This window comes from Stomoxys calcitrans, chromosome 5 (assembly GCF_963082655.1).
Source record: "Stomoxys calcitrans chromosome 5, idStoCalc2.1, whole genome shotgun sequence".
Lineage (NCBI taxonomy): Eukaryota > Metazoa > Arthropoda > Insecta > Diptera > Muscidae > Stomoxys > Stomoxys calcitrans.
The window spans coordinates 84,355,602-84,378,992 of NC_081556.1; the positions used below are offsets into that span (position 1 = coordinate 84,355,602).

General features: G+C 39.9%; 2 protein-coding genes across 3 annotated transcripts in view; one reads left to right on the plus strand and one right to left on the minus strand.

The window, feature by feature from the left end:
* LOC106088725 (klaroid protein) overlaps nt 1-23,391 on the minus strand; it is a 65,504-nt gene that overhangs the window by 36,560 nt on the left and 5,553 nt on the right. The window lies entirely within an intron of this gene.
* Nucleotides 9,700-16,405, plus strand: LOC106091406 (uncharacterized). Its single transcript, XM_059369837.1, has 6 exons — nt 9,700-10,323; nt 10,372-10,762; nt 10,904-12,957; nt 13,198-13,435; nt 13,514-13,692; nt 16,307-16,405. Exons 1-6 carry the CDS (start codon nt 9,700-9,702, stop codon nt 16,403-16,405), a joined length of 3,585 nt encoding a protein of 1,194 aa, XP_059225820.1.

Genomic DNA, 23,391 nt, shown 5'->3' on the forward strand with positions numbered 1-23,391 from the left:
CCCTTTCCGAGTAAGGGGAAATGAAAGGCCAGACGATTTGGCGGTGAAGGCCAGAGGACTGCCGTCAATAAACTTGGTTAACCCGAAGTCTTTCGGGTCGACGCAGTTCGGGTTATGGGAGTGGACGGCGAATGCGAATGCAACATTGTGGAACAACGGTCGGTAGGACGGCGAAAATCCTATGGTAGGATCCCGATCATGAGAAGACGAGGCTATTACTGAAAGGAAGCAAGAAGGAGGTCAGCATAGCTATTGGTATCATAACGGGACACATAGCACTACGAGCTCACTTATGTAAAATCGGTGCGGCAAGTGATAGCATGTGTAGGGCGTGCGGGGAAGATGATGAGACATTGGAGCATTTCCTTTGTCATTGCCCGGCTTTCGTGTCCTACAGATACCGGCACTTTGGTGGAGACACAATACCACACATGAACCAGCTTAGGGGAGTGGTATTGAAAACAATTAAGGATTTTGTAAGTAGCACGGAAATCCTAACTTAAAATTTTCTTTAAAGAGGTAACTTCATAGTTTTTAGAGCGCACAACAAGCCGATTACTGGCTTAGTTGTATGTCCATAGTGGCATGGGGCGGATTAATATCTGCACCTTCCTTTCAACCTTACCTAACCTAACCTATGGGTGAACACCTCTTCTTTTCACTGAGCTCTCTATAGCTTTTCAACCGTCGAGTCTTTCAGGACTTCTGTAAGAGTATAGGAAGGCTTACGAGCGCCCCTCTAGTCGGTGGGAATTCTTTCGGTCTCAATTCTTGATATTCGTTTTTCTTTATATACCAACTTTCGTATCTCTCTTATTTCATTTATTTCTAAGACGAACACAATGAACCAGAAGTCTACAAGTGAAACAGTTGGCGACTGCGGTTGCCAGACGTGTCTTTTAACCTAACCATATTCGTCTTGGCTTCAATAACAACAATAGAACATGGGGATTTCTCCAAATTTAAAACTTAATTTTTTATATGTTCAATGTAGCATTTATGGTGGCAGTTTGCAAAGACCATGTGTCCCCCTATTAAAAATAGAATCCTAATTTCAGTTGTAAAGTTAAAGCCATTCTCAAAAAAAAGTAAAATTAGACAAACTTTTTGTCAATAATCACATCGTTTTCTACATAGACCACAATTGAAATGGTACAGTTTGACAGAAGAAGCACCAACGCGTGGTCATGATAATTATAGGCAATAACATTTCGAAATCTATTGATGCTAATAAGAAGAGCAATCAAATGTAAACAAACATAAAACATACCCCAAATGTGGTAAGTATAAACATTACCACATGGCAAGCCAGCCAGATGGGGACACATAAGGGCAATGGCAACGGCAACGGCAACGGCAACTCCCAGTAATACAAGTATCAACATACGGAACCACACAATAATGTATTCGTAAAGTACATTCACACAGACAGATGTTAATGAATATCAAACATTGCAAGTTCGAAGGTCGGTAACGGCAAAGAAACTTAAGCTGTTGTATTTTAAAATCTTGATGGTGTGTGACGACAAAGCTCCAAAGAAAACCCCTGTAATTAATGAACTTAGACCAATTTGTGCGTTTGTATGTTTAGAAAAAGATAGGTATAGTGTATAAAATTTTTCAAATCTACCGAAAAGTAAAATTAGAGGCCACCGTAGGTTAGCATGTCCGCCTATGACTCCTGGGTTCGAATACTGGCGAGAATATCAGAAAATTTTTCAGCGGCGGTTATCCCCTCCCAATGCTGGCGACATTTGTGATGTACTGTGTCATGCATAGAAGCCATGTAGAAAATTCTCCCCAAAGAGGTGTCGCACTGCGGCACGCTGTTAGGACTCGGGTGGGCAAATTTGCATTTGCAAAAGTAAAATTAGATTTTTAATGTGTGAAAAAATAATTCGAAATTTATCATCCCATTATGTACGAAAGGTAGTCTTTTCAAATCAATAAGGGCGTAAGATTCTACCTTAGCCCACTGACAACATTCATATTCTCATCTCATCAATAGAGTTCGGTCGACATTACGGAACTAGATCAAACGCTTATGACGCTCAAGGGTACGCCTCCTATCCAATGGTGAGAAACTGTACAAGATTTTGAAGAATATCATTGTAAGGAAATTTCTACATCGGTCTAGAAGGAACTTATTTGATGTACAATACGGTTTTTACCAAGGCACGGAGTTCGCAGTATTTGTTACGGCATTGAGGCGCCACTTCGACTTAACTTGTCCAAAGGGAGACACCCCTTTGGTCATGTCGTCGGACCTAGAGAAGGCTTTCGGCAAAGTTAGGTTAGGCTGGAAAAAAGCGTGCGGATATTAATCCGCCTCATGCCACTATATACATACAACTAAGCCACTAATCGAAATAGAAAATCTAAAAAAAATCCTTGTTTTCCATGCCACTCCTCTAAGTAGATTCATGTATGGTATAGTGTACCCAACTAAGTGCCGGTATCTGTTAGACGCGAAACCCGGCAATGACAAAGGAAATGCTCTAACGTCTCATCATCTTTCAGGCTTTCGACAAGATACTGTTAAATCTTTTATAATCTGGTGAGATGAGGGAGATCGGTCTGTACGACTCCCTCAAACTCGGGTCCTTTCCCGGCTTCAGTAGCGGGATCACTCTGCCCATCTTCCAGACAATGGGTACCATAGGACTGTTCAAAGGCAGGACGAGGATAGTTGTAAATTTAAGGACAGTTATAAGGTACTCGACTCCAGGTAGACAGATTTTTCAGCATCAGTGTAGACATTCCGTCGTGGGCCAATGCCTTGGATGGCTTGGCGCCACGGATTCGTAACTTCGTCCGGCCTTCTTTTGATTGTTAAACGTCCGGCGCTCAGAGGTTATGAAGTCGGGTGTTCGGTCGATGATAAGAATAATGGGGAGGTGGTCTGATCCCAAAGAAATGACGGCTTGTCAGGTTACGTCACTCAAGAGATCAGGGGATGCAATGAAAATGTCTAGCGTGCTGCTGCATCTCCTCATAAACCTATTGGGGGAATCCTTATTCACCGTGTAAAACGTGAAGCCTTCAATCTGCTCTGCCAAAACTGTGCCCCGCCGATCGCTACCTAGGGAAGAATGCCATGAAACGTGATGCGCATTAAACCTCCTAGATCCAAAAGATTATGGCCAGACAATAGCCCACTTATGTAGGGCTTGTAAGCATGGCTATTAACTGGTTCACAATTACCAAACGGTGGTATGTGCACATTGTATAGCTCTATCTCTGCAGTACCGGACCTGACTGCTATCCCCATGCACTCCATGGGGGGTCACATAGTCCGACGACGAGAAGGCCGTAGGCAACGACGACGCTTCTGGCTATGTTCGCACAGTACCTTGCAACATATTCAGTGTGACTATACTCCTGTATTGACGTAAGGTCAGAGGAAGATCGCAAATGTACCCACTCCAGGCAGTTCTGGCAAATCAAACAGAACCAGTGTCCGGGGTTCTTTCCAATCCCTGCACGTGCGTAGTAGGCACTCCGGGATGTGCCTCTCCCATGACGAAAAAAGGACGAACACGTAAACTGAGGCGGCAGCCTTTGCCGACGAGGATTTTATCGGGTCAATCTGGTGCGTTCAACCGGCTGCCATGGAATTGTATGGTTGTTGTTGTAGCAGTGTGTTGTACACTGAGGCGGCAGCCCTTGCCGATGAAAGATTCCATCGGGTCAATCCGGACAACAGGCTACCATGGGATTAGGGATTGTATGGTATTTTCAAGGAGTGGTATTTGAGGACTGTACGTGTTACAAGTTTATGAGGCCCACTTTTCTCAAAAATGTAGCGAACTTTGTAAGTTTATTATACAATACACACCACCATAGGTTAGGGGGTATACTAATCTAGTCATTGCGCCTCTAACATCTCGAAATATTGATCTGCAAAATCATAAATGCATATGCATAAATATGCAGCTACAACAACAACTATAACTATTTGACTTTATCTTCACTTTCTTGGGCCTATGTACAGGTTAACCCTTAATGAATACTGGCCAAATGCTGCTTCTCCTCCGTAAATCTACGGCCACCAACCATAAATCATTCAAAATATGATTTGGAATTGCCAGTCGTTATTCTTACGGTATAGAGGCCACCGTGGCGCAGAGGTTAGCATGTCTGCCTATGACGCCGAACGCCTGGGTTCAAATCCCGGCATAAACATCAAGACAATTTTCAGCAGCTTATTAATATTGGCTACATTTGAAAGGTATCCTACCATATTAAAACTTCCTAGTGGTGTCGCTATGGGGACGCCGTTCGGACTCAGCATAAAAAAGGAGACCCATTAATATGAGAGAAGTATCCCCGGTTCCTTAATGGAATGTTCATGGGAAATTTAGAATTTAGTATTCTTACGGTCCTTTATTCAAGGCAAACAGCAAAAAATGATTTATCAAAACTTTGATATCGCAAAGAAAATGGTAGAGTAATTGGCCTCTACAAATTTCTTTGCGCCAAAGTTTTTAAGCTCTATTGAATACAGCAATACACACTCATCTCCTACAACGATAGTCCATGATTCACTATCCAAATACGTTATTCATTCTCTCTTTTATTATTCTTCCATCCTTCTTATCAATTTAAAAAAAAATGTGTGCCGGCAAATATATGCGACTCCACCATGTGCATATGGTATGGACTTTGCGCCTAAAGAAAAATAAACATAAGCCCAAAAAAGCGCGCTTTCCGTTGACGCTATTTACAAATATTTCGATATTCTGGATCAAGTGGTGCGGCATGTAATGCGATGGGGCTTTATGTGAGTTTTTATTTGTATCAAAAAATCTTCAAGTTGTTATTAAAAACTAATTTATATTCTGAATGTGTCTTCGTTAATACCCAAGAATGTGCAACAACACAACGAACAGCTCATATAAGAATGTCAAAAAACTGGTAAATGTTTAGATGCCTTATGCTATAGGCCTAGGGGTAGGGATAGCATAAAAATTACTTTAATTAAGAAACCACTTAACCATCATCATACATCATAACAGCAAGTGCACAGACACAGCATGCGGAGGAGTACATTTAAATCGGAAGTATTAGTCGTACAGAATTTGCATCTTAGAAAGAAATTAAATGGGCAACATAGAGAACTATCAAAAGGAGGAATTCAAAAAATCAAGACTTATAACAAAGACTTTGTTTGTTGTAAATGTAGTAACAGTGTGTGATTGCAAAGATGGATCCACAAATTGGATCTGCTTTTATCTTTACAGTATCAAATAGTTTTTTATTTGACAAGAGTTCATATGAGTTTAAAGAGAACAAAATTATTTTTTCCTATTGGAAAGTTTTTTTCAACCGAGTACTGCTTGACTGTAATGTTAGGGAGAGAGAAAATTGCCGCCGACGAATTTTATGAATTCGAAGGCGCCGACGGAGTTTATGGCTTGTCTGAGGATCGCACACTATGAAACGATGACGAAAATCCTATATAAAGATCCGGATATTGACAATGTTATTAATGAGGGATATTATGAAGGATATGAGTATGGCGTTTTGGCATCATTAAGAGAATAATAGAACTACTGGCACTTTAAGCAGAATAGGTACGGCAACTCATAGCCTTTGTAGCATATATGGGGAAGACAGCGAGACGTTTAAAAATGTCCTGTGCCGTTGCCCGGCTTTTGTGGCTAACAGATACCGACACTTAGTTGTTGATACGATACCAGACTTGAAGCAGAATGGATGAAATCTTCTCAAGGTTACTTTTTATTTACTCAAAGCGCACACACTAGCCAATTACAGGATTCGGTGTAAGTCCATAGTGCTATGGCTGGCTTAAAATGAGCACCCTCTTTTCAACCTTACCTAATGTTACCTATTCAAACGCTAATAAATGTACTTTTATGTGTGACTTTGTTTTTTTTTATTAAAAATACGTCAATAAAGACATCTTCACAATTTTAGCTTCATTTTGCGAAGTTTTTGTTCTAGGCTATTGACTATTGCCTTGGCTATTGACTTAATTGAACTTACTGCTTAAAGCAAATTATTATATTTTCCAAAGTATTTTTTCTATTAGTTTTGGGTTAAAAAAAACTCTAGAGTTTGAAATATACATATGGCACGACGAAAATTCCTTAGGATCGCCCTCCTCGGCAATAACGCAATAATCGAAGGAGCAAGTATGTTTAAAGTGCCCTTTATACATGCTATTGTCGATTACACAGAAGACTGTCTTGGTATTATGGTACCTTTTTTGACACTTAGATTACTTCTGTCTCCTTGGGGGGAATGTATTTTTCATGTTCTGAACCAAACAAGTAAAAAGACTCTAAGTTCGGCCGGGCCGAACTTTGGATACCCACCACTTCCGGTAAATATATGTAACTGTGTCAAATTTCAATGAAATCGGATTATAAATGCGCCTTTTTATGGGGCCAAGACTTTAAATCGAGATATCGGTCTACATGGCAGCTATATCCAAACGTAGACCGATTTGGTCCAAATTGCAGAAAAATGTCGAAGAGCCTAACACAACGCACTGTCCCAAATTTCGGCGAAATCGAACAATAAATGCGCCTTTTAAGGATCCAAAACTTTAAACCGTGTGATTGGTCTATATGGCAGCTATATTCAAATCTGGACCGATCTGGGCCAAATTGAAGAAGGAAGTCGAAGAGCTTAACACAACTTACTGTCTTAAATTTCAGCGACATCGGACAATAAATGCGCCTTTTATGGCCCCAAAACCTACAACCGAGAGATCGCTCTATATGGCAGCTATATCCAAATCTCGACCTATCTGTGCCATATTGCAAAAGTATGTCAAGGGGCTTAACTTAACTCACTGTCCCAAATTTCGGCGACATCGGACAATAAATGCGCCTTTTATGGGCCCAAAACCTTCAATCGAGAGATCGGTCTATATGGCAGGGCCAAATTGAAGTAAGATGGCGAAGGGCCTAAGAGAACTCACTGTCCCAAATTTTAGCAAAATCGGATAATAAATGTGGCTTTTATGGTCCTAAGACCCTTAATCGTATGATCGGTCTATATGGCAACTATATCCAAATCTGAACCGATCTGGGTCAAATTGACGAAGAATGTCGAAGGGCCTAACACAACTCACTGTCCCAAATTTCAGCAAAATCGAATAATAAATGTGGCTTTTATGGGCCTAAGACCCTAAATCGGAGGATCGGTAAATAATGCAGCTATATCCAAATCTGGTCCGGTCTGATCCAAATTGACGAAGGGTGTCGAAGGGCCTTACGCAACTCACTGTCCCAAATTTCTGCAAAATCGGATAATAAATGTTGCTTTTATGGGCCTAAGACCCTAAATCGGCCGATCGGTCTATATGGGGGTATATCAAGATATTGTCCGATATAGCCCATCTTCGAACTTAACCTGCTTATGGACAAAAAAAAGAATCTGTGCAAAATTTCAGTTCAATATCTCTATATTTAAAGACTGTAGCGTGAGTTCAACGGACAGACATGGCTAGATCGTCTTAGATTTTTACGCTGACCAAGAATATATATACTTTTTTAGAGTCGGAAATGGATATTTCGATGTGTTGCAAACGGAATGACAAAATGAATATACCACAATCCTTCGGTGATGCGTATAAAAATACCTGGATGTTTTGCTGAACAGTAAAACGTCGCACGTTAAGCAGAGAGCGATGGTTACACTGGGTATCACAGCCACACTGGGGATGAGACATATGATACACCCAATTTAGGCTTGATGTCTCTAGACGTCGTGTCTAGACTAAATGCTTTTGCCACTGGCTTGAGGCCTTTACATAACTCCAGAATGACGAATGAAGTAAGTGCTTGGAATAACCCTCACTGGCTGAAATGAATTCTGAGCTCCGATTTGTAAGATGTTCATCGTCATCGCGAGCAGCTCTGCTGGGAGCTACCGGACGCGTCCATAGGTTGCGGATAGTAGAATGCTCCGTATTCGTATTATGCAGGGTTAGTATATTTTATACATAAAAATGTACGTTCAAATGCTGCATAATTTAAGACACATGGAAAAACATATTTTTTGTCTCGTAAACGTTTGTGAATGTGAGTCGACATAAGAAAGTCGCGCATGCGTAAATTTTTTTCTCGTGAACATGAGAACGTGAAAAACTTGCTTACCTATGGAGCTTGACTAGAATCGCAACCCCCAAAATCAAATCTGGCTACAACAACAACCTGTCGTTGTAGTAAACTATGAACAGTCCAAAGTCATACTTCCTTAGCACCAGCATAAGCTTCGTCCAAACGCGAACAACCCACGCCTCAAAAACAAAATTAAGGCGTCCACCCTACCAAGAAGCTCGCACTCAGCTCCCCATTCCTTGCTAACTCGTCGGCCGCTACCTTCCCCTCCACTCTTGATGGCCCAGAAGAGTCTGACAGCCTTTCCCATGGTTCGATGCAGCTCTTGACATCTTCTTACCAGACTGGACCCCACATGGCCCGACGCCAGAGCCTTCAGCGCCGACTTACGGTTCACATATATCGTGAAAGTCTGATTGGGATGCCGCACCCACATCGACATCGTCTCCAGTGCCTTCTACGCCTGAATGACGCAGCCCTCATTTAGAAGCCTATAAAATTACCTTATTCCATTTATTTCGATAATGCCATGATTTTTATTTCATTTGATGACACTTTAGTTTTTTCGTTGTGCAGCAACAGCGAAGCGTTTTTCGAACGTTCAAGTCTTCTTTTAGGGCGATTAGCGGAGGGCCGACGCAGCTCCATTTTTCTTATAATAATTCGTTTTTTAATGGCTTGTGCACCGATTTTGCAAAATAGGACTAAAAGCTCACATATGCAAAATCGAGTGATAGAATGTGTAGGGCATGTGGGGGAAATGATGAGACACTGAATTGACATTTCCTTTGTCGTTGCCCGGCTTACGCGGCTAAAAGTCCATGACACTTAGGCGAGGACAGAATACCAGAAATAAACCAACTTAGGGGCGGGGAGAACTTATAGGTATTTTGTAAGTAGCACGAAATTTCTGACTTAGATTTCTTTTTCGAGGTTACTTTTTGGTCATTTCTGTTTGTTTCTCTTTCGAGGCGAGCTCAATGATCGGAGATGCAAAATGGAAAAGAAAAACACACACCAACCACTTTGGAACCGTTTCGTCTTTTGTTAACCGCAAGTCCGGCCCTGTATTGCATAAATGCACTTGCACTTGCGCTGCACTCAGGTTTTTTGTTGTTTAAAGCGAGTGCATATTTTGGTACCTGCAAGCAGTGCAATTATACACACAACTAATAAACATACATACTCCCTCATACATCTAAGCACTTGCCAGTCTATTTGTAGTTACATAGACTGGTCAATTCTATTGTATGTATGTTTAAAATAAATCTTTTTGTACATAAACCTTTTTTTTTTGGTAAATGCATTCTGTTACTTTCGAGATCATTTTTGCATACATTGAATTTTTAAATCATTCGTAGAAAAGAAGCAGTCTAATAAAGTGAAGTTCATATCGGAGCTTTTGCACATTAAAACTTTAAATAGTCGCTTTTTTATTTTTTTGCAACAATAGCCTGTAAAAAAGATTACAGGCTCAAAACATTGGTGACCCCGACGTGATTAAGTGTTGTAATCACAAAAATTTAATATAAAAAAAAAATATCAATTCGGATAGTACTTTATCGTTTAAAAATATATCGTTTGGAAAGTGGAACAGTGAAAAATGCCTGTAACTGATCAAGGTACCGATACCATTAATGGGGAAGTTGCTGAAAATGTTTTGCCGTTCCGAACTAAAATATCAGCGATGGAGAAGCAGTTGGAGACATTAATCAAAAGCCTAACAAGCGAGCAGCTGGCCCAATATGATTTGGCCGATTTGTCCGTCCGTCTCGACTTTGTGGACCAAATAAACGCATCATTTGAAGACGCTCAATCAGCATTGGAGGAAATATTAACCGTCGAACAAGAATATAATGGGCGCCTGAGGTTCACAACTCTATACTTGGATGCGAAGGCTAAATTGACCAGGCGATTGAATGTTATTCAAAGGTCAGAATCAAACCTTAGGTCTTCAACGATGCGTCAATTTTCTATTGATGGTGGTTCGCTTGGTGAAAATTCATCGGCCATGCGAAAAACTAGGCTTCCAGAAATTCAGTTGCCCAAATTCAGTGGAGGTTATGCAGATTGGCCGAACTTTTTCTCCTTGTTTACCACGGTTGTCGACAGCAGCACGGATCTCAGTGTTTTAGAGAAGTTTCATCATCTTCGTTCTAGCCTTACTGGTATCGCTCTAGACACTGTTTCTTCATTGGAGCTGACCGAGAAAAACTATGCGGAAGCGGTAAAATTATTGAAAAATAGATTCGATAATAAATTATTACATTTTCAGAGTCACATTAAAGAATTATTTTCCCTGAAACCTGTCGAAAATGGTTCTGCTGTAGGCCTTAGACATCTTAGTGACAAAATGAATTCGCATTTACGTGCTATGATGACCATTACCTCCAAAGGCCAAATAGCGGATGGTCTTTTAATATATTTGGCAACATCAAAAATGGACATGGCCGCACAGATTAAGTGGGAAGAGAGCTTGGTGGCAAATGAATTGCCCAGTTGGAGTTCCATGTCATCATTTTTAGACCAAAGGTGTCGTATGCTCGAAAATTTGGAGCACTCTGTCACAAACATGGATTCAACACACCAGAACACCAAGAAACAAAACCCCAAGAATCGTCATGTGCATGTGGCTGCAGGAGCCAAATCGCCATCCTGTGTTTTTTGTGACTCAGTGGACCATTTTATTGTAAATTGTCCACAGTTTTCTAACCTCTCTCCCTCTCTTCGGTTCAAAGAAGCAAAAAGGCTCAAATTATGTCTGAATTGTCTCCGTAAGGGGCATTCCTTGAAAACATGTTTCTCAGGCTGCTGTCGGCAATGTTCATCAAAACACCATACTATGTTGCATATGGAGCAACCATCTACGCCACATCCTTCAACATCATCGCAACCTGTGGAACCATCGAGCACTCAAGCGGTGCTGACGTCATCCACCGGCATCTCATCTGGGCCGTCCTCATCTTCAAGTGGTAGCGTTTTGCTTGCGACTGCCATCATCCTTGCCAAAAATAGGTTTGGTGAATTCATTCCATGCCGAGCGATTTTGGACTCTGCGTCGCAACTTAACTTGATTGCCAATCGCCTTGTCAAGCGTCTTAGCTTAGACTGCAATCGGGTTTCAGCCACCATTTCTGGCATTGGGGATGGAAGTGTTGATGTAAACAAATCTGTTGATCTGGTAGTAAAATCTAGAATTGGCGAGTTTTCTACAACATTCGCTGCCATGGTTGTACCCACAATCACAGACTATCAACCCGGCATAAATTTGGAAACTTCGAATTGGAATATTCCCAAAAATATTCAGCTTGCAGATCCATCATTTGATAAGCCTGATCGCATAGATATCTTGATTGGTGCTGAACTATTCTTCGATTTGATGTCAGTTGGGCAAATTAAGATTGCCGCCAACTTACCAGTCTTGCAAAAAACCTTACTAGGATGGGTAGTTGCTGGAGGAAGTTTTCGCTCACGGCAATCTTGTTCGCTTGCCGTTATTTATACCGATTTGAAGGAAGAAGAAGCACAACTTTCAACAATTATTAAAGGATTTTGGGAAATTGAAACCAACTTTAAGCCCATTATTGAAGAGGACACGTATTGTGAAACCCATTTCGTCAACAATTTCGTCCGGCTACCTACAGGTGAATATTCGGTTCGATTGCCTAAAGTCGAAGGCAAAGATGTTTCATCCCTAGGAGGCTCTTACCAACAAGCACTACAGCGTCTGTATGGTTTAGAAAGGAAATTCAGGCGCCATCCGGAAATAAAAGCCCAATACACTGCCTTTATTCGTGAGTATGCTGATTTAAATCATATGTCGTTAATATCGCCCCAGGTACCTGAAGCCAAATATTTCTTGCCTCATCATTGTGTCCATAAGTTGGACAGTACTTCGACGAAGCTAAGAGTTGTCTTCGATGGTTCGGCCAAAACCACATCAGGAATGTCATTAAACGATATTCTATACGCTGGGCCTAGCATACAACCGAAATTGTTTAATACACTAGTCAGATACAGATTTTTCAAGGTGGCGCTGAGTGGGGATATTTGTAAGATGTACAGGTGCGTACGTGTATCCCATCCTGATGACTATCTTCAGTGTATCCTCTGGCGAGAAAGTGAAATGAAGGAAGTAAAGGTCTACAAATTAAACACTGTTACGTATGGTACAAAACCAGCAGCGTTCTTAGCCATACGCGCAATGCACCAACTCTCCATCGATGAAGAGAATTGTTTTCCTATTGGCGCTAAGATTGTTCGGCGAGATTTTTATGTTGACGATATGATTTCTGGGGGCAATTCTGTTGAAGAAGCTTTGGCCATAAGACAACAAGTGTCGGCGTTACTCAAACGAGGCAATTTTTTGATTCGTAAATGGTGTTCAAATGAGCCAGCTGTTCTTGAAGGTGTTCCAGTTTCAGATTGTGAACAGTTTCTGAAATTTCATGATGGTACAGACATCACAAAAACTCTTGGGCTGATTTGGGATCCCAAAAGTGATAATTTTATTTTTTCGTTCAACCCCATCAATGATTGGAAGGTGGTAACCAAGCGCACCATATTGTCATCTATTGCCCGGCTTTATGATCCTTTAGGCTTGATTGGACCAGTTATCACCAAGGCAAAAATCTTCATGCAGCATCTTTGGAAGCAAAATTTGGATTGGGATGAAAGTTTGCCTCAAATGTTACACTCATCGTGGATCGATTATATTAGCAAATTCGATTCAGTTCATCGATTTACATTTCCACGCTACGTTTCGGTAATCTCCGCCTCTACCCAGATTCATGGCTTTTGTGATGCCAGTTTAGCTGCTTACGGCGCATGCGTGTATGTACGGTCGGAAATAGATGGCATTGTAAGATCTTCTTTATTATGCTCCAAATCTAGAGTTTCACCTATAAAAACGTTGACAATTCCAAAACTTGAACTCTCAGCGGCATGTCTTTTATCCGAACTCGTGGATAATGTTGTTAAAACTTTTTCTTTTCGCTGCAATGTATTTTGTTGGTCCGATTCAATGGTAGTATTATCCTGGCTTCGAGAACTACCATCAAACTTCAATATTTTTGTCTCGAATAGAGTTTCTCGAATTCAGTCACTCGAAACAACAATGTATTGGCGCTATGTTCCAACGAAGCTCAATCCAGCTGACATTTTATCAAGAGGCGCAACCCCTGAAGAGCTGCTCAAATCACCGTTGTGGAATAGTGGACCGGATTTCCTTTTGAGCGAATCTGCAGCCTGGCCTGGTAGTACAGAATACTTGAAGGACTTGCCAGAGCGGAGAAGGAATGTATTACTTACAACTACATTAACCGATTTGTCGATACAGTGTAAGTATCACAACTCATTTCCAAAAATGCAACGAATATTTGCGTACATTGCTAAATTTCTATTTTTTAAATTGAGAGGTTCTTCTGAAGCGTTAACCCCAGATGACATCAAAACTGGGACAACCCTTTTAATCAAAAATATTCAACAAGTTTGCTTCTCGGAGGAGTATAGAACATTGAAAGCAAACAAAGCCATTCCTTCATACAGCAAATTATCATCTTTGATGCCTATGGTTGACGATAATGGGTTGATTCGAGTTGGAGGGCGCCTTCAAAACTCAAATTTGGAGTTTGATGCACGTCACCCCATTATATTACCTAAAAACCATCCAATTACAAGATCTATAGTGATGCATTTTCATTTCAAATTGCTGCATGCTGGCGCGCAATGTTTATTGGCAGCCATTCGGCAGCAATTTTGGCCCATCGGTGGACGGAAACTGGTGAGCTCTATAATATCCAAATGTGTTAGATGCTTTAGAATGAGGCCAAAGCTAATGCAACACGTTATGGGCAATTTACCCTCTGATAGAGTTAGACCGAATAGAGCTTTTCACACAACTGGTGTGGATTTTTGTGGACCATTCTACTACAAATCAGAAGTCAAGAGTCGCCCGCCAGTAAAATGCTACGTTTGCATCTTCACCTGTTTTTCGACGAAGGCAACACATCTTGAGGTCGCACAAGACCTATCAACGCCTTCATTTTTATGTGCTCTTCGACGATTTGTTTCCATCAGAGGCAAGCCAAGAACAATATGGTCGGATAATGCAACAAATTTTGTCGGTGCCAAAAATGAACTCAATGAACTGAAAGAAATGTTTTTGAGGCAGTCACATTTAAACGCAGTCCATGAACAGTGCCTCGATGATGGTATTGAATGGAAATTTATTCCACCCAGATCGCCTCACTTCGGAGGGCTCTGGGAAGCAGCTGTAAAGTCAGCAAAATTTCATTTTTACAGAGTTGTTGGACTCAACACATTAACATTTGATGAACTGAGGACTTTAGTGTGCCAAATATCAGCAGTCTTAAATTCTCGCCCATTGTGTCCTCTTTCAGAAGATCCGGATGACTTGGATGTATTAACACCTGGACATTTTTTAGTAGGCGGTCCATTAATCTCTATCCCAGAACCAAATATGACATGGGTCAACTTCGGTCGTCTCAATAGCTGGCAAAGGGTCTCTGAATTGCAACAAATTTTCTGGCGAAAATGGAGCAGCTCCTACCTTTCTCTCTTGCAAGAGCGAACAAAATGGCAAGCAAAAGGCGTAGACATTTCCTTAGGAAGTTTGGTGCTCATTAAAGACGACAATTTACCTCCACTTAAATGGCAATTGGGACGAGTTATTGAAATTATTAAAGGTCAAGATGAAGTCGCTCGAGTGGTGAACATACGAACTAGCTGTGGCATCTTTAAGCGAGCAGTAACAAACCTAGCCTTGCTTCCTATTGATTTTTCTGTTGAAGCCCCAAGTACTTCAACGGGGGGAGGATGTTAACCGCAAGTCCGGCCCTGTATTGCATAAATGCACTTGCACTTGCGCTGCACTCAGGTTTTTTGTTGTTTAAAGCGAGTGCATATTTTGGTACCTGCAAGCAGTGCAATTATACACACAACTAATAAACATACATACTCCCTCATACATCTAAGCACTTGCCAGTCTATTTGTAGTTACATAGACTGGTCAATTCTATTGTATGTATGTTTAAAATAAATCTTTTTGTACATAAACCTTTTTTTTGGTAAATGCATTCTGTTACTTTCGAGATCATTTTTGCATACATTGAATTTTTAAATCATTCGTAGAAAAGAAGCAGTCTAATAAAGTGAAGTTCATATCGGAGCTTTTGCACATTAAAACTTTAAATAGTCGCTTTTTTATTTTTTTGCAACAATAGCCTGTAAAAAAGATTACAGGCTCAAAACATCTTTGGTTAGAAGACTTTTCAACCATATTAGGTGTGATGGCTTCAAGGGTCGTCGTATTAATAGCGAAAACGCATCTATAATACAATTACCACATTAACCACACTCGACAACCCTGTCTATTAGCTGTACTTTTCCCAATGCATAGAGGTGGAGAACTATCGGCACTATTGTTGTTGTAGCCACATTTTCATGTGGAGGTGGCGATACTCGTCAAGCTCGTTCCGGCCCCACGGACCGATCGCCGTGGAAACAAGGTGGGCATTGGTTATTTAAGGAGCCAATTGCTCGCCTTGTCATATCGAGCAACCTAGGCACTCAGTATTTGTGCAAGAGCCGGTGCCGCTGGTCCTCTCACTGAGACTCTCAGCTCGATACCGCGGATTTTCCGCGACTGCCGTTGCAGATAATCCGTATGGAACATTCCACTATCCACAACCTGTGGACGCGCCCGGTAGCTCGCAGTTAAGCTTCTCGTTTCCAGCCTGTGTGGTGCTCACAGTTATCCCGTGCCGAGCTACTATCGATAGCGGCAGAGACATTTTCGATAGTCCGCATCGATACTATCGTCGATAGTTTGTGTTAAATTTAAGATAAACGTAGGAGCTAGAGCTGGCAAAATATTGATGACACTATCTATACTATCGATAATTCATTTTTTGACTGAATATAGATAATTATTTTTCCGATGAATACTATCGGAAAGGTAAGCAAAATAAGCGATACGACACTGAATGTATCCTTTAAGATACATTGCGCCTATAGATTCATAACTTTCAACTGACTTTATTAATCTTGTCATTTGGAAGTTATCTCAAGATTTTTACTTCTCATTTCCGTATGAAATAAATTGATAGGAAATTAACGATAGTATCGATACGATCGATATTTATTATTTTAAAAGTATCGACAATATCGATTGTTGCGATTATCGATAGTTTGCCAGCTCTAATAGGAACTCCCTCACATTCAGTGTTTCGAGCACTGAAAGGCAGGCATGCGATAGCAGCACCACGGATTCGGAGAAAGATGAGTGACAAAGAAGCGAACACAAAGCAGCAGTAGTAGATCCAAATCCCCAAATCGGCAGATCGGTCTATATGGTAGCTATACGTAAATATTTGCGCGATATTTTTTTGAAGACTGTAGAGTGATTACAACAGACGGACAGACGGACAGATGGACCGACGCACGGACATCGCTTAATCGTCTTGGAATTTTACGGTGATCAGAAAGATATATACTTTGTAGGATCGGAAATGGATATTTCGATGTGTTGCAAACGGAATGACTAAATGAATATACCTCTAGCCTATGGTCGTGGGTATATGCAAATGCAAATTTTGCCCATGAACATTCCACTAAGGAACAGGGGCAAACATATCAATGAGTGCAGTTCGATTCAAGTTTAAGCTCAATGATAAGGGGCCTCCTTTTTATAGTCGAGTCCGAACGGCGTGCCGCAGTGCGACACCTCTTTAGAGAGAAGTTTTGCATGGCATAGTACCTCACAAATGTTGCCAGCATTAGGAGGGTAAAACCACCACTGAAGATTTTTCTGGTGGCCTAGCCAGGATTCGAACCCAGACGTTCAGCGTCATAGGCGGACAGCCTAACCTCTGCGCTACGGTGGACTACGAGAGTATAAAAAATATTTAAATACAAACCAACAATAAAACAAACATTTATATTATTGTGGACGGGCTGCCGTCAACTACTGATGGTTGTAAAATGACTATGGCCGACTATCGTTGTTCCTCACCTCTAATTTAGAGCACACAACAAGCCGATTACTGACTTAGGTGTATGTCCATAGCGGTATAACACGGATTAATATCCGCCACCTCTCTTCAAACTAACCTCACCTAATGGCTTAAACTTTATCCACAGTTCGATGCTGATAATTTTATTTGTCCAAAAAAATGCGGCCCATTATTCTCAGAAATTTTTATTTTCTGTGTTTGCAGTTTGTTGAGTATCAAAAATTCGATGTGAGAGACTAGTTTCGCTAATGTACACGGGGGCAGGCAGTCTATCTTTACAACTGCTTTAAGAATTCGCAGTTTTATGTGTATTGATATTTGCCAAATCAAATACTCTAATGATTAGAGAGAATAATCTCAAGCAAATAAAAAGCTACCAACATAACTGAATATAAGCCGTCAACATTTTTAGTTTGAAATTTCTTCGTTAATCACGCCTTTTTGCAAAAAAATATTAAAAGTTATGCAATTTTCATTTTTATATGTATGATGAAACACAGCAACATGGCGCAACCCAAATAATCAAAATAGACATTTTGGGGCATACATATTTTGCAAGAAAACAGGCAATGCAGAGAACATAGTTGCAAAATTGTATACAAGAAAAGTAAAACAACATTAACTACTACAATTTTTTTTTTAGGAAGAATGAATAAGCACCTTTCAATTGTGTTAACTCTTATACAAAAAAAAAACCGTTGGGAAATTTTGAAAACGTTATGGACCTTGCTATTTTGGTATAAACATCTTCCCGGGGGGCTCAAAATAAAACGGGAACACAAAAATTGGAACAAATTGGGCTCAATGGCATGTATGTTGCGTACCGTCAACACATACCAACCAACCAACACATAACCAAATGAAATTAGCAAGGAAAATCTTATTGCAAAACAAACAGTGTATCAAAACAAAGCGAACAACAAAACATAAAAATATAAATAGACGCACTCAATTTTTATTGAAATTTTTAAATACCAAGCCGAACACACGCGTACACATATCAAGGTGGGTCGCAAAAAAGAAATATTGGGTTGCCCAAGAAGTAATTGCGGATTTGTCATATAGTCGGCGTTGACAAATTTTTTCACAGCTTGTGACTCTGTAATTGCATTCTTTCTTCTGTCAGATATCAGCTGTTACTTTTAGCTTGCTTTGGAAAAAAGTGTAAAAAAGTATATTTGATTAAAGTCCATTCTAAGTTTTATTAAAAATGCATTTACTTTCTTTTAAAAAATCCGCAATTATTTTTTGGGCAACCCAATAGAACATCAGGTATTTCCCAACAATTGCCTCAACGGATGGTACGCGAGAATATTTGCATTTTGCTTCCTATACAGTCTTTGCTAATTATTGGAAAATAGTAAAACTAAGAGCGTCAAGCCCACACTGACTTATGTTGTTAAGCACCTGGAAGCCAATTTTTGTGGGTTTTACTTGATATATAAGGCCACCGTGGCGCAGAGGTTAGCATGTCCGCCTATGGCGCCGAGTGCCTGGAAAAAATGTCGGCAGTGGTTATCCCCTTTCTAATGCTGGCTCGTTTGTAAAGTATCCTGCCATATTAAAACTTCTCCACCTAGTTGTTGTTGTTGTAGCAGTTAACTGTGTTCTATCTTTCGTCTGCTTGATTCTGTTGAGTGTCAAGACCAGAGATGGCCTGTCATAAACAGTGACGTATATGACATACATTTCCGACGTATATTACATACGTCGAAAACGTCGTAAACCTAGCCAAAAAACTAGGTTTCTGACAGAAAAAAAATTCGAACGAAAATATGTCGAATTTTTGATCTGATTAACTAAAAATTTTGGCATAAGTAATTTTTTCCTCCTGGAGACGAACAATATTGAAATTGGAAAAAATCGGTTCAGAATTAGAAAAAGCTACCGTAGGTTTACACGATTTTTACCAATATTGTTATAAAATGAATGACATCTGAGGTAGTGTCAAGTGAAATGGTAGATGGCGTGTTAAGTATGCTAATGTGAGGTAATGTCAAGTGAAATGGAAGATGGCGTGTTAAGTATTTTATTGAATAAGTAATGTTATTTTTAAGTATTGTTATTGAATAACATAATTAACACTCCATGTACCATTTCACTTGACACTTCCTCAGATGTCATGCATTTTTAACATATGTCGTTTACAACAGCTTTCAAAAAGCAAATTAAAACGGGAGAAGCAAATAATTTTGCAAAAGGATACAAAATAATTGCAATTTCTAAATATAATTTATGAAAACTAATGTTACTTTATAAATTGACTTGAAATTTGCGTATATTTCCAATTTATTGTGTGAAAAATGTAAATGCAAAAATTAAAAAAAAAACTTAATATTTCTTTTATTGCGAAATTTTTTTACATATAAACTCTTCTATATACAACAAATAAGTGACAATAATATTTGTTAAAAATCAAACTTTTGCACTGAGTTATTAAGGTTTATGACGCTTGCGACTTTTTCTACGTTTTATACAAGTATACCTGGTTTGCCGGGTAGTTCTGCCGCATCTGCTACCGTGTCTGAATGAATGTTGTTTAGACCTGCTTGATATAGCGCTGAACCTCACGCTCTACACCATGTAGATTTACCTTAAGGCTTCTGGGCGGTGGATATCTATCCACAAGATGATGGTTTGTGATAACAGCCCAAAAGATAATGCTTAGACAGCATGTAGTTATGTCTTCGCACTGGTAGGATCTTTGCCTCCTGATGGAAGTGAGGAGACAGCTCGTCACAGTTCGGGGGGCGGCATTCTGACAGATCTGAATATTATTCCACTGCGTGTCACAAAGTTGACGAGACCACATTGGCGCTGCATAACTTACCACAGACCGGCCAATTGCTTTGTACGTGGTCAACAAGGTTTTTTTGTGACTTGAGGACCTTGTTTCTACTTTTGACTTTATCGCAGATTGCTGTGAGGAGAATGTGTAAGAGCTGTCAAATGTGAGGCCAAGTATTTTGGGACACTTGATGGTCGGAATCATTTCTCCATCGACCATCACAGTCAGCTCAGTATTCACCTCACTCGTATTTGTAGTGAACAATGTGGTTGAAGATTTGGTGGCGAATATCTTCAGATATCTTGTAGCGAAATATGAGGCAAGTTCGTTGAGGTAGACTTTCAACCTATCGCAGATGTCAATGGGTGGGCGGCCTGATGCCATGATCGTACAATCGTCCGCATATGATACGATCTCTATGCCGTCTGGAGGTGGTGGAATGGAGGATAGATAGAGGTTAAACAGTGCCGCTGATATCATACCACCTTAGAAAACTCCTTGTTTCACTCTACGATCTCTACCTAATGATATCGCTATGCGGCACACCGTTCGGATTCGCCATAAAAAAGGAGGTCCCTTATCATTGCGCTTAAACATTAATCGGACTAGACTCATTGATATGAGAGAAGTATCCCCTGTTCCTTAGCGGAATGTTCATGGGAAATTTAATAGTATTTTAGGAAGCTACATTCGTGCATTTTAATATCCATTTCCAATATAGGCCGTAAAGATATTATCTCTTGTAAGCCTTGAATTCTTGTCAAATTTTGCTCCTATTCTTAATATTAACCCATTTTGTGCCAAGCTAAGTTTAAAAATTTTTTATTTTTTTTTTTTTGGTACCCTTACCGATACTTCATTACAAATTAAACAAGTAAAAAGGCATAAAGTTCGGACACTGAGTGGTGCAATCTATATAAGTCACTATTCAGTTTTGTAGAACAAATTATTGGTCTTTTTGGGAGCTATATCCAAATATAAACCGATCTGAAACATATTAAGGTCGGATATCGGGAGGCTCAGAACAATTCACTATTTCAAAATTCATGGAAATCGGGTAATAAATAACGCTTTTATGGGCTTCAGACCGGTCTATATTGCAGCTATATCTAAATATAGACCAATCTAATCGGTATTTAGGTCAGATGTAGGGAGGCTTAAAAAACTCACTGTTTCAAATACCAGCGAAATCGGGTAATAAATAAAGCTATTATGCTCTTCAGACCCTTTATCGGGAGATCGGTCTATATGGCAATATACAAATTTTGCCCATGAACATTCCACTAAGGAACAGGGGCAAACTTCTCACATATTAATGAGTATAGTCCGATTTAAGTTAAAGCTCAATGATAAGGGGCCTCCTTTTTATAGCCGCTTCCGAATGGCGTGCCGCAGTGCGACACCTCTTTGTAGAGAAGTTTTACATGGCTTAGTACCTCACAAATGTTGCCAGCATTAGGAGGGAAAAACCACAGCTGAAAATTTTTTCTGATGGTCTCGCCAGGATTCGAACCCAAGCGTTCAGCGTCATAGGCGGACATGCTGACCTCTGAGCTATGGTGGCCTCCAAGCTATCTAAATATAGTCGGATCTGAACCATATTTGGGTCGGTTGTAAAGAAGACTTACCTTACTCACTGTTTCAAATTGGATAAAAAATAATGCATTTATGGGCACTAGACCCTTAATCGGCAGATCGTTATATATAGCAGCTATATCCAAATATGGTCCGATTTTACCCGTTCGTTCAAGAACTTAACCAGTGTGCATATCTCAATTTTTGAAGACTGTAGAGTGATTACAACAGACGGACGGACAGACACACGGACATCATTAAATCGTCTAGAATTTTACGACGATCCGAAATATATATACTTTGTAGGATCGGAAATTGATATTTCGATATGTTACAAACGGAATGACTAAATGAATATACCCCCTATCCTACGGTGGTAGGTATAAAAATACTAATAATTCTATCAGCAAATATTTTTATTTATTTTTTTTTTTATGAAAAACCCCAACAATTTCTGGCCAACTTCCAGATCAGTGGTACATAATGAGTTAAGCGATCCCTCAATTTTATATACGTGTTGTTATTAATTTGGCCAAAGTTCTTCGTTTATATAGAACTTTGATTTAAATTTCTATCATAATCTGTAAGACTTCAATTTTAGCTATTGGAAAATATTCAAAATTATGTCTACAATGTTAAGGGGATAGTCAACTCAGATAGACGTGCTAACCTGTGCATCTTGATGGACACCATTAAAAGCATTCATTCATGTCATATTTAACACGTTCCACCCTCATACATACACATACATACGTATAGTCACTATTGTAAATTTCTACATAGAAATGTTTGCTCGCGAGATTAGTCAGCCAAATGAGACTAAGACAAAACGATTTTATTTGCCGCGAAATGAATCGTTCAATTTTAACGAGCAACAAATTTATGTTGTATTGAAAACGAAAATTTTGTATTGAGAACAACTGTACTTGAAATTTCAATATGAATAAAATATAGCGAAGGTTAAAAAAGTGAAAATGGCCTTAACAAAATGGCCAAGCCTACAGATTTAGCATATATTATTATTATTATACCCTCCACCATAGGATGGGGGTAGACTAATTTCGTCATTCTGTTTGTAACTCCTCGAAATATTCGTCTCAGACTCCATAAAGTATATATATTCTTCATCGTCATGACATTTTATGTCGATCTAGTCATGTCCGTCCGTCTGTCTGTCGAAAGCACGCTAACTTTCGAAGGAGAAAAGGTCGCCGCTTGAAATTATGCACAAATACTTCTTATAGGTGAAGGTCGGTTGGGATTGTAAATGGACCATATCGGTCCATGTTTTGATACAGCTGCCATATAAACCGATCTTGGATCTTGATTTTGTGAGCCATTACAGGGTTCAATTTTTATCCGATTTGGCTGAAATTTTGCATGAGGTGTTTTTTATGACTCTAAACATGTGTTCTAAGTATGGGTGAAATCGATCCATAACCTGATATAGCTGTCATATAAACCGATCTGGGGTCTTGACTTCTTGAGCCTCTAGAGGGCGCAATTCTTATCCGATTTGACTGACATTTTGCATGAGGTGTTTTGTTCTGATTTCCAAAAACTCTGCAATGTACGGGTAAAATCAATGCATGACCTGTCATATAAACCGATCTGGGATCTTGACTTCTTGAGCCTTTAGAGGCCCCGTCCGTCTGTCTGTCGAAAGCACGCTAACTTCCGAAGGAGTAAAGCTAGCCGCTTGAAATTTTGCACAAATACTTGTTATTAGTGTAGGTCGGTTGGTATTGTAAATGGACCATATCGGTCCACCTTTTGATATAGCTGCCATATAAACCGATCTTGTGTCTTGACTTCTTGAGCCTCTAAAGAGCGCAATGCTTATCCGATTGGAATGAAATTTTGCACGACGTGTTTTGTTATGATATCCAACAACTTT

Excerpts from the sequence above, each read along its gene's own strand:
- LOC106091406 (XM_059369837.1), top strand. The coding sequence starts at position 9,700 with ATGCCTGTAACTGATCAAGGTACCGATACCATTAATGGGGAAGTTGCT. Across the intron at positions 10,324-10,371 it reads AGAAAAACTATGCGGAAGCG|AGTCACATTAAAGAATTATT; the intron begins GTAAAATTATTG and ends TTACATTTTCAG. Across the intron at positions 13,436-13,513 it reads AACCGATTTGTCGATACAGT|GTTCTTCTGAAGCGTTAACC; the intron begins GTAAGTATCACA and ends TTAAATTGAGAG.